General features: G+C 41.4%; 1 protein-coding gene across 1 annotated transcript in view; it reads left to right on the top strand.

Annotated features, from left to right (window-relative positions):
- LOC119910950 (aarF domain-containing protein kinase 1-like) overlaps positions 1–12632 on the top strand; it is a 29733-nt gene that overhangs the window by 16482 nt on the left and 619 nt on the right. The window contains exons 2-3 of the mRNA XM_038729817.1: positions 2799–2992; positions 10870–10990. Of these exons, the coding sequence (XP_038585745.1) occupies positions 2799–2992; positions 10870–10990 (315 nt within the window). The remainder of the gene's footprint in view (positions 1–2798; positions 2993–10869; positions 10991–12632) is intronic.

The raw sequence follows: 12632 nt of genomic DNA, 5'->3' as shown, positions 1-12632 counted from the left end.
CTACTATGTGACAGAAGAAGAGCAGTATTTCTCATTCGACATTTCCGCTTTTTGGCAGCGAAATGCATTCTGGGATATCTGGCTATCCAAAGTCCACACAAGTCACCACCGATGCAGGCACGGTAAAACGGGCAGAGTGAGAACACATCCAGGTATTTGACTGTACTTGGCTAGATGCAGACTTTTGAATTGGAACAGTACTTTGTCTGCGACTGATGACGTTTCACAAGTCCACAAGAACACAAGTACAGACAAGAACGCAGATTGAAAAACAGCTCAGGAGAAATGTGATCTCTCTTTCTGGTTCCTGTTCGAACATTGTGCTGCAGCATTCTGGATCAGCTGAAGAGTCTTGAGCAACTTATACGAGCAGCCTGAAAATAAGGAATTGCAGTAATCCAGCGTAGAAGTAACAAATGCCTGGATTAGTTTTCTCACATCATTTTGAGATAGGATATTCCTAATTTTTGCAATATTACGTAGGTTAAAAAAGGCAGTCCTATGTTGCAGGACATATCCAAGATCAAAGATAAGTCAGAGGCTCCTTATGGTGGTGTGGTAGGCCAGGGCGATGCCATCCACTATTGAATGAACAATTCAGATAAAACTAACATACTGTTTGTGCTTCTAGTCCGAGGTTTGGATGATATAAAAAGGTATTTCTCCACTTATGTTTCCAATTAACATGTAATTTCACAGTTGTTCAGTTCACTCCTGTAATGTCCTGTACTCGTACAGATTGTGCACCTCCTGATTTTACATTCTGTCTAAAGATGGCTAAATAAGTGTTTGCAAGATTGCAGTCCACTTTGTTCCATGACTAATAGTGTAATTTTGGCCTGTTGATGTGCAGCAGGGAGAGGCCTTTGAAGTAGAGGAGAGCAGGACACTGACGCTCACATGGAGACTCAAGCAGCTGTCTTCAATATCAAAGACAACAAATAGTCATCATGTCCCCTGTAATACTTTATTTATTTTTCTTTTCTTCTTTCCCTCCTCTCTCATCTGGTAGTTTAACAATATCAGTGACACAGAAGTAACGTGTCTGGATTTTGTGACTTTTAAACTTACCTTGTAGCCCACCCTCTCAGACTTAATTGCGCACTATCCTCAATGGCCACATCCAAAGACATTTACCATAAATCAAGAGATTATTGACATACAGTGGACATGTAAACACACACAAACACACTCTCTCTGTTGCTCTTTCACGCATGCAAACAGCAATCAGCACTTGTAGATCTCCATTACAAATAGATAGATAATTTTTATTGTCCCAGGAGGGAAATTTGTTTTCACAATCTGCAGGTGTTCATATACATGCACTCATTTGTTCCCCTTCCTGAATGCCCACACTTGCATACATGAGTACACACACTTACATACTGTATATACAAACAGCTTTACGTAGTATTCAGCAATGTATTTTATTTATGGCTGCTATGGCAGAATGGACTAAGCTCCTGCCAAAGTGTGCCTTCCTCCATTTACATGTCCTGTTTTTTTGCCTAATGGAAGTAATGTGAAATGTAGATTGAGGGGGATCGGTGTAATTTGCTGTGATGAGTGCTATGCATGTGAAGGTTGTGTTGCTGAGGTCTGGTAGGTCAGACAGAGATGCTAATGATTTTTGTATGTCTGATCTTGCCAAAGCTCCCCGTTGGTGGAAACAGTCTGCATGGTGAAGAAGCAGGGGTAATAGTGCAACAGGCAGTGTCCAGTCCAGTACCGTGTGTGTTTGGTGTGTCAGTGACCAGTTCTTCTGTTTTTTTTTGACACAGTGCAGGTTAAGTGAGGTTAAAATTATCCATGTAAAAGCTTCTTTTTTCTCAGTTTTGGTGTACAGGGCCTTTGACATGAACATACACTTGATAAAATTATTAACGCAACACTTTTGTTTTTGCCCCCATTCATCACGAGCTGGACTCAAAGTTATAAGACTTTCTCTGTGTACACAAAAGGCCTATTTCTCTCACATAGTGTTCACAAATCTGTCAAAGTCTGTGTTAGTGAGCACTTCTCCTTTGCCGAGATAATCCATCCACCTCACAGGTGTGGCATATCAAGAGGCTGATCAGACAGCAGGGGTAATGCACAGGTTTGCCTTAGGCTGGCCACAATAAAAGGCCTTAGGCTGGCCACAATAAAAGGCCACTCGAAAATGTGCAGTTCCATCACACAACTCAATGCCACAGATGTCGCAAGTTTTGATGGAGTGTGCAATTGTCCTACTGACTGCAGGAATGTTCACCAGAGCTGTTGCCCGTGAATTGAATGTTTATTTCTCCACCATAAGCCGTCTCCAAAGGTGTTTCAGAGAATTTGGCAGTACATCCAACCGGCCTCACAAACGCAGACCACGTGTAACCACACCAGCCCAGGACCTCCACATCCAGCTTCACCTCCAAGATCGTCTGAGACCAGCCACCCGGGCAGCTACTGCAACAATCAGTTTGCATAACCAAAGAATTTCTGCACAAACTGTCAGGAACCATCTCATGGAAGCTCATCTGCATGCTCATCATCCTCATAGGGGTCTCGACTTGACTGCAACTTCGCACAACCATTGAAGAGGAGTGGACTAACATTCCACAGGCCACAATAAATAACCTGTTCAACTCTGCGAAGGAGATGTGTTGCACTGCGTGAGGCAAATGGTGGTCACACCATATACTGACTGGTTTCGGGACCCCCCCCAATATAGCGAAACTGCACATTTTCGAGTATAATTTTGTTCAGTGTAATATAACAACTAAAGAAATAGCTTCTGATATCCTGCTGTCTGTCTCTCTTGGCAGGACGTTGAGATACGAACCAATGCAGCTTTATACCTGCCCCAGATAAGCACGCTGTTGAACCGAGTGCCACGGCAGATGCTGTTGCTGCTGAAGACCAACGACCTGCTGAGGGGGATTGAGACCACCTTACAGACCAGAGCCTCCTCCTCATCTTTCATCAACATGTCCCGCTGCTGCATACACGCCATGGCCAGGTCAGAAAGATTGTTTCTTTTTAAAGGTTTAATTTTAACGTCACGAGACATTTTGTTATCTTGTTTAAAGCCACAGTGAATAGGCAGTGTGAACGTGGCCCGACCTCGATCAGACCCAGCTGGAGAAAGCACTGCACGGCTGCATGGCTGTACATGGCTTATTAGTGATAGCACTACACATAGCAGTATGTAGTAATAATTTTTGATTTAATAAGCTGTTGATCCAGTTGTATAAATATACCCTCTTTCTATGAATTCAAACTTTATACATGGTCCTTCTTCTGGGCAGCATGCATGTTAGGTGCGTATAAGAGCTTGCTGTGTCTGCTGGGGCTTATAATATAGTTCAGTTTATGAATCTAAAGCATCCTGCTTTTCCCTGCTCCAGAATTTCTGTCCAATGGATGGATGATCTTAGCACACATGTTCTTACAAATTCTGGTTCACTTGTGTAAAAGCGAACCGCCCCAGCAACAAAAAAAATCAATTTGTTTGTGATGAGTAAACTAGAAAACTGTCCTCACTAGAAGGAACTGCTACAAAAACAGTGTACAGTAGGCTACTGTGGTTATTTATTTCTGCTGCAACTATTAAAGTCACATTCCTCCTCATTTAAAAATTTAAGATATCTGACTTTGGCTTTCCCCGGTGGCTGTATCAGATAACAGACACTGTGACGGACAGGAGTAAGGTCAGTTTTGTATGTATTCGTAGTGTAATGGTGAGACAGGAGATGTGACAAACTAAGCTGACAAGTAAGTGGCTTTGGAAGAAAAATTGGAGTTTACCACTACAGGTTGGGAGAGGTGAGATGTGGGCTGTCACTTCACTTTTCAGATGACTAAAGGACAATGCTCTGGACACACACACACACACACACATACACAGAGTGTCTCTGCCTTGCCTGGTGCTGTACTGCTGACAGTGGTAAAGCTTTTCTGAATAAGCACATCTTATAAAATATTAACCAACTTTAGTGCCATGGGATAGTAATGTAATACAGGCACCAGGGGATCCTGCAGTGCCACCTCGTTCCCACAACTCAACTGAAGCATTTTGTACTCACAGCTGCTCTGTTTCACTGTGTTCATGTGTTCATGGGCTGTTAGCAGCCAAAACCAGCGTCTCTGGAGTGTAACACCAAGTCCTGATATTTTTTAAATGCAAGATAAAGTGGACCAAGGTGATTATCTGTCTGCCAGCCAGGGCCTTTCTGTTTCCCTGTGTCTCCATGGGTTTCATTTTGGAAAGAGACATGAAGGTGTAGGGGTTTACTTAGATTGCGATGACAAGAACACTGAGTCCAACCCCAGGTTTTATTGACACGGTCAGGAAGCAGAGACAGTCTCTTCGAAGATTCTGAAGCACATGTGACAATTTTATACTGGTATCCAAGTCTTAAGACCACCGCCTCCCATCCCTATTGAGGCATATTTTGTAGGTTTGAATATACCTCCTTTTTCTCATACCAAGTAGACCTCTTTGAATCCCCCGCAGATAACATATACCATATCAAACACTTTGTATGCAAGGGTCTGCAAGGAGTCTATTGTAAGAACCACAAGGATACCAGCACACTAATAACAGTACACATGTCATGCATATGCACACACACAGATATCCATCACAGGTTAGGTCAATTAAAATTCCCATGGTTATAAATGTGAATGATTGTCTAGATGTGATCACTCTGTAATCTGATCCGGCGTACACCCTGCCTGTTTCCCATTGTGTGCTCAGATAGGCTCCAGCCTTCCATGACCCTTGACAGAATAAACGGTCGAAACCAAGGATGGAAAAATAAATAAATTAATAAACCAATGATGGATGATAGTAATAAAGTTATAGTTAACAATCTTAAGCTCAAAAGTATACTTACTGGTTTTTCCTGAGCCTTCAACTGTTGTCATCGGATGAGCTTTGTTTGGGACACACAAGTTCCACACTTAAGTCATGCATAACAACTATAGCAGAGCTGATGAGGACAACCCCACCCTCTGAAGCAGGCAGGCAAGAAAAAAACTGATAGGAAACTTAAGTCTGCAGCGTCATTAATGGCCTCTCATGGCTGCAATGGTCATTACACCCTACCATGCAAAAGACAAAAAGACATTAACAATTATGTCAATTATTCTTCGAGCCTTGAAAACATTTTGGCTAAAATTCCGCAAAATGCAAAAGGGTTTATCCATCCGTTGAACATGGTTTTTGATTGTTGGCCAAAAATTTTAACGCTTTTCTTCACCCAAATCACAAAACTGTAACATATAATGGTATTTACCATGCTGAGTTTTATTTTGGGTTTACGTGTCAAGGTTTTGAGATCTCTCTCGGAGATTTCAGCCACAACCCCAATACAATATTGGTGAATGGAATTTTTTTTGTGCCGCTCACAGCACTGAAAAATGACATTTGAAAAAGTCAACAGTCATTGTAAAGTGTCCCTGTTACTCTGGATAATCCTCACTATCAGCAGTTTTCGTTGGAACTACTTCTTACAGAATAAGTGGATTATCCAGTACATTTCTGTAGTTCCTGATGCTTTGAGCAGCTCTAACAAAATACCATTCACTAACACTGTGTCAGAGTGGTAGCAATCTCAAAACCTCAACACATAAAACAGAAACTAACTGCGGAGCTACATACATATGAGATTTAACATTTTCAACAAACAACTTATGTAGTGGCTAATAGTGACTCGTTAAACTTCAGTGTGTAAGATTTAGTGGTATCTAGCGATGAGGTTGCGAATTGCAACCAACTATCTAGTCTACTTTAGTCTACTAGTCTACTATCTAGTTTTGCCTGCAAAATAAAAGCGCAAGAACATTTTTTTGCAGCAATCCTTTATTTAGAGGTGAATTGAGAGTTTTTACTTTAAAAAGAGTATGTAGCCTTCTTGACATAAATTTGAGTCCTCCCTACGTGGGCTGGAACACACATCCTTCTAGGTGACTGACTGAGCAAACCAAAAACTAAAAATTCAGTTTAAACGTTATGTCTTATGTTCTCATCCACCATCTAATGGATAAAAAACATTGCTTCTATGCAAAGCTTATTTGCCGACCGAAAGTTTTCAGTATAATGAGCGTCTATTTGTCCTAGAGCGCTGTGTAAGAGATTATTTGGCCTTAAAACTGAAAAGTCAGATTTATTAAAGTCTTAAATCTCTTGGGTAAACCTACCGTACAAATTAGTTTGGAGCTTGAAAAGGGTTTACCAAAATCTTGTAGTGAAAGTAGTGAAATATATGAATACAATCAATGTAAAATAAATGTCTAAAATTTCATTTTGAAATATTGTTTTTTGAGAAGTGGAAGTCTGTTACTCTACTTCTATTAAATGACAGGAACAAGATAAAATGGGACTGAATAATGACGTTATACTACATATTGAGCTTAGTGGGTTTTGTGAAAATGAAACATGAACGTTACAACTGTTTTTTTTGTTTTTTTTTCAACCGAAGTATTTAATGTATAAAAAGAAACTAAAAAACACACTATTACTACTACTACTACAATATTTACATGATGGGCAGGTTTTATTTTTTCAACTGTCATGCCATGCTGCAAAATAGTTTCTGTCCAGCTGCAGGCAGAGGGAAACATCACATTCCCTGCATTTCCACAGTGTGTCTTTTCGCTGGCCTTGGCTTTGGCCACCTCCTTCGACCCGTGGTGGCTCTCGCGCTGGGGCCTGCTACATGGACATCAGCAATAGGCACAGGAAGATGACCTGCAGGTGTCTGGGCAGGAGCTGTGTGGAGAGACTTGGCCACAGAAAGCTCTGCTTTTCATTGCTCGGCCAGACAGAGTTCCTTGTGAAGAATAAAGCTGCTGGTGGTGGCAATGTCCAGAAAATTATAAAACAGGTTTCTGTATCAGGGCTTTATGTTGTGCAAAGCAATACTGAATGAGCTGGTCTGGTTGATCAACTCAAACCATGTGGTCCATGCAGGGCAGTCCTTGCACTTCTACCTGTTAAGTCCCACAGGCAGCAAATCTGCGCTCATGGAGAGCCCTAAAGAGCTTAGGGGTTGAATAAAAATTGTCCATGTGGCACCCTGTGTCAAGGTAACCTGATATTGACCAAGCATGCCCAGAGGGGATGTCACATTTGCCAGTGTAAATTGAAAAGTCCACTGTGTAGCCATGCCTTGAATCAGCCAAGACAAACAGCTTGAATCCCCACTTTGTGGGTTTTGCTTTTATTTACTGGGTCAACCCAGTTTTAGCCTTGGAGGCGACTATTCTTTCATCTACAGCCACTTCTCTGTGGGGATAATAAAATTACTTTGTCATGGTAGGCGGTGCCTTTTCTTTTGTCATTATGGACTTCCTCAGCAAGGTTGCTAAGATGAAGGTTCCAAGAGATTGTTGTCTGTCCTGTGGCATGATGTGAAATCTGAAAAAACACAAAAGCAGGCAACTCATAGTCATGACAGAGGGAGGTGTGAGACTGCTTCTCGTCTGTCCTGTCCACCACAGCAGCAAATCATACCTTGAACAGGTATTTCCAGTAATTTTACATTCAATATAAAACCACACACAAAGTATGCTTACTTACATTATATTACTGAAATCAAAGCAATCAAACCCATCTGGCTCTGAAGCTCCACCGTCATGTCTTGTCGCTGCTTTCAAAAACCGCTGCAATAACTTTGCTAACTGTGAACTTACTCTGCGATTTTTTTGACCTTTCCGATGTTGATTGAATGAAAACTGCAGTGTTAGTCTACTGTCTAAGGTGAGCCTCAGCCTGAGTGTTTGTCCATTAGTTAGTTTCACACAAAATGTAGACACACACATCCACCAATTAGGTGCGGTGAGAGACAGTTAACGTGTGTCGAGCCTCCTAGCACTGTGTGACTTACATAGGGGCTTGTAAGAACAAGGACTCACTAGTGGAGAGTCTACAGATTCAGACAACATCAGAACCATATTTCTGCTCTGTATTATTGCAGAGATATTTATAGAAACATTGACTAAACATTGAGTAAACTCGTTTTCTTTTTCTCATCTGACTTGGCCCGGCAACTTTAATGGCACTTAATGAACAATGGCCTGTAGTCTTGGCTCCTTGCTCAACAGCAACAGCGCCTGTTTGTACTAGTGACTAGCACTAGTACAGCCCTTTCTACCCTTCTGGATTCAGCTCTCATTTTACCAAAAATAGACAGTCAAAGAGGTCTACACTCTGGTTTACAGATGAAACACATGTTCTAAAGCAGGCTTGAAGCCCACACCCTACACCCCACCCTCATAATATGTTGAAAGCCTGCAGCATATGAAATGTGTTATGGATATGAAAACATTCAGGCAGTCGATAAAAATCCCGAAGATTAAAGATATAACAATAAAAAAGGGAAGTGTCTGGTGAAACTCATAATCATGCGCATATCACCTTTTACATACTGCAAGTTAAATGACGTAGTTATTTTAACCCAAACCATAGTCTTTTCCTAAACCTAACCAAGTAGTTTTGGTGCCTAAACCTAACCAGATTGTGATGTTTCACTGTGTTAACCAGTAGTTTTATTTTTGTATTGTTGCTAACTTGACAGCAACATGTGCAAAGGGTACTCAGGGCATTAAAAAGTGACCCCAAAGGGTCCTGACCATTTTAGTGGGGCACAGCACATAAATACTGGGGCATGTGCCCCAGTCAAAAGGGTCTAGCGACGCCCATGCCTACAGCCGTGCAAATACTTGCTTAATCAGTAACAATAAGCACAATCCAAGATTTATTTGTAGCTAAACTCACTCAAAAGCTGCCATCTGTCAGCTGCTCATTCTTCACGGCTCATGACTTCTTAGATCAGCAGTTCCCAAACTTTTTAGGCAACGCACCCCCTTAGTGCTGGGCAACAATTAAAATTTTCAATCACGATTAATCGCATTGTTGTGTGCAAAATTGAATAATGAATTCTAAATCTAAAGTAGTGTATTGCCACTTTTAATTTAAATGTACTTCTATATACACAAAATTGCAATAACGTGGTTTGAAAACACTTTAAACAAATAAAGTGCTTTTTACCAGCAGTATTCCCTTTACTTTAGTAGCAATAAAATACTTCTTGTAAATCTCAACTTAAACATTAATGTAATCAAATATTAAACCACTGCCAGGGCATTACCTTTTATCTAGCTTGTTAAAACAAGTTACCACCAGAGTCCAGTTTTCTTGAGGGGGTTTCTGAAAAGGTATCAGCAGAAACATTTTCTTTTATCAGGGAGCAGCAGAAACAGTCTATGTTCAGTATCAAGTTTCCTTGTTAGAGTGAGGTGAAGTGGTCGGGCACAAGGTGTACCAACAAGCGGGTGCGTTTCTCTGAAATTGTCGCGGTGGTCCTCGCCTCACGCACACATGTAGATGACGCGCAGCACAAATCATCGGAAGACAGACTGATCCTCGCTGTTTGTGAGTTTCCAGAATCTAAATAGTTATCAGGACATCAACAGGGGGGAATTCACATGGCAGAGCGTCCCCGCAAAACTAGATGAAGGCCTATCAGGTAAAGTTATGTAGCCTATAATTTTAACTTAAGTTAGCCTACATAAGCAAACTCCTTACATGTAGCGCATAGAAGTCGTTGCCATGGTTACCATCAACAGAGCTCCCGCCATTCACTCGTGGAACGCGGTCTTCTTCTACTCCTACTAGCTTCAGCCAAGAAGTCTGCTGAAGCCTCCCTCCCCTGCTTGTTTGGGTGAGTGATTTGCAGGCTGATCAACAACTCACCCCTCCTGTGACCCGTGATTTGACTGGATGTGTATTCAGAGCCAGTGAGCAAGGGACTTTCAAACTAATAATAATGAAATAAAAACTGCATTAACTTGTGATAAAATAATTGTCGCTATTAATTAATGCATTAATGCGATAATAACGCATAAAAATGTGTCCAGCCCTAATATATATATGTGTGTGTGTGTGTGTGTGTGTGTGTTTATGAGTAATAGGAGGTGCTGCACAAAAATATGCTCTTCAGTACAGCTCCTCAATCAAAAATGATTTTAATTATGCCTAGTAAAGAAAATTGAAAATCACTATGTGGCGGTCAGCGTTGATAATTATCCAAATGATAGGCTATTTATGGGAAACACTGCTTTCACTACCACCCCCTTCACCCCCAAACAAAGGAGTTTCCCCCCGACTAATATCATATTCATAACAGTAGCAAGGACTGTGTTTTTTACAAAGCATATAGCCTAGGCCTAACGTTTCTCAACCTCACCGGCTGAAATGAAAAAATAAAGCAAATAAATCCCGACTTTTAAACAGCTGTTTTTCTGCACATGTAGCCTATTTATAAGAGCAGTATTCAGTAGTAGTAGCCACTCTCTGCCGACGAGTCCAAGCATCAGTGGCAGCAGCTGCCGGAGTTTCTTTCTGTAAGTTTCACATTGCTGCTTCAGCAGATGCTTCAATAAATCAGATGTTGAAATGTTCGCGGTTGAAAGTTTGTGCTGGTCGCACAGAGTTTACACTAGACGACAACGCCTCTCTCCCTCGTTCTCCTCTCTTCCTTTAGTTTTTGGCTATTAGCGGACATAAACAACAAAGGTGCTGCTGACCTGCAGCGCCGTCGTGCTTTCACGTCAAGGATGGTGCGTTCAGTGACAAGTAACGCAGCGTTACTTGGATTTGTTACTGTAATAATATTACTGTTTTAGAAAAGTAATTAGTTACAGTATTAGTTACTGGGAAAAGTAATAACATTACAGTAATGCGTAACACATTACTGCCCAACACTGGATAATGATTTGGATCATAAGCAAACTGGTGGAGTGCATTTGTTAGAAATCTTGATGACTCAACCCAGTACTTTCAAATTGTGCCTGACCCTTTCCTTGTTCTTCTTCTGCTCTGACCCACAGGTACAAGAGGAGTAAGGCTCAGTCCAGGTGGAGGGTACTGCAGATCACGCTGGCAGAGTCTCTCAACCTGTGGAGACTCAATATGTATGAACTGTTTCTGTGGACGAAAGGCTCCATGTTGGTACAGTGGCTCACTGCTCTGCTGGCATTTCTGCACTAAGACTCATCTGGACATCACACTGGAACATTAACAACAGGCCGGAACCGCTGGCTCTCGAGCATACTAACACATTTTGAATATGTGTTCAGACACACACGTACACACACTCTCTCTCTCTCTCACACACATTTACTTCCACAAATGGTAATGGCATAATTTGTAACTCTGTGGACACATACAAGGTCACAAGATGCTGATGTCTTTGGACACCAGGAGCAACCGTGGCTGCTGAAAATCTTTTTTGTTTTGTCCTACTATTTTGTCATGATTGTCACGTATGGACACAAGTTTTATGGTGATAACTTGAGCTTTGGTTTCGGGACTTAACAACATAAAGGACACAACTCAGGCACAAATGCGAAAGAGGTTTTGCTTTTGGAGGCTCACGATCGGCTGGCTCATTTGTTGCTTTCACGGCCCTCGGTGGCTTGGCACGCCACATGGCCAGCTCGAGCTGGTCTTTGCCAATGGGGATGTCTGAGTCCTCGTCTTTGGTGTTGCGGGAAACTCTTGCAGCAAACGGGCCATTATCCCTGGATTGGCTCTCTGAGTTAGGAAGGCTACTGGAGTTGTTCTTGATTCAGTTGACTAGCCTCCAAACGCTGTCCTTGGGGAGTAGGCTAGTGAAAGTTAATTCGAACTGAAATAAAGGCTTAAAAGAAACTTGGTTGTTTCTGAATTAAAAGTTGCGTGTGTTAAACGGTCTGATAACTTTATACAAACCAAACAAAAGGTAAATTCACCGAAGGTTCGCGGGACCTCGTGAATATTGCCAAATTTCTATAAGAAGAAAACTTGAAGTTGCAGAGATTTCCCCGGGCCGAAGCTCTTGGATGCTGGACGTTGCTAGGAGAGGTCGCAGGAGCAAGCGAGAAGAGCAGAGAGAAGAGCAAATGTCTCTGTGTTTGTTTGTCATTCCCTTGGTGCGTATCCCCAGGTAGGAGGGCTTTGTCCTCCTCCACAAAATCAACTATTTCTTAAATACCATAAACAGTTACACCGTTATAAGTTATAACAACATTTCATAGTGATAATATTGATTGTTACATGTTCTTAATAACAAAATATCTAAGAAGGTGTTTAAGGATGGCATTGGTATAATCACAGGCAGGAATGTTAATGAGCAAAAGTTAATGAAATTAACAGCACAGCAAATTATTTTCCTTATGGTTCCTTCTTTTCAATAGTTGCTAAACAATACGACATGGTAATAAAATACTCAAAACTGAAGTGGCCACTAACTAACTTTTAAAGATTATGTAACTAAACAAAGCTACAACTAGCTTAGTTTGAGAAACATTATAAGAGAAACATTATAATGTTTCTCATTATAATGTTTCTCATTATAATGAGAAACAGATAATGAGAAAACATAATGAGAAACATATTTCTGGCATCTGGCATTCTTATCAGTATTTACATCAGCGCGAAAAGGGAGAGGCAGGTTTGGTGTGTGTGTGTGTGTGAGGGAGGGTCTCAGTTTATGCCTTTAGATGGCCGCTGAGGTCTCACAGCTGGTTCAGGGTGAGGTTACGTCTCTGGAGAAGGTTAAATTCATTTTGACAGTCAGGAGTAGAGTCAGTTGTCTTAACTCCACAGGAGA

Source organism: Micropterus salmoides, unplaced genomic scaffold, assembly GCF_014851395.1.
Source record: "Micropterus salmoides isolate LMB-PRFRI ecotype aquatic unplaced genomic scaffold, ASM1485139v1 Ms_hic_scaffold_19, whole genome shotgun sequence".
Classification (NCBI taxonomy): Eukaryota; Metazoa; Chordata; class Actinopteri; order Centrarchiformes; family Centrarchidae; genus Micropterus; species Micropterus salmoides.
The sequence above is the reverse complement of the archived record's forward strand: the minus strand, read 5'-3'. Positions and strand labels throughout refer to the sequence as shown.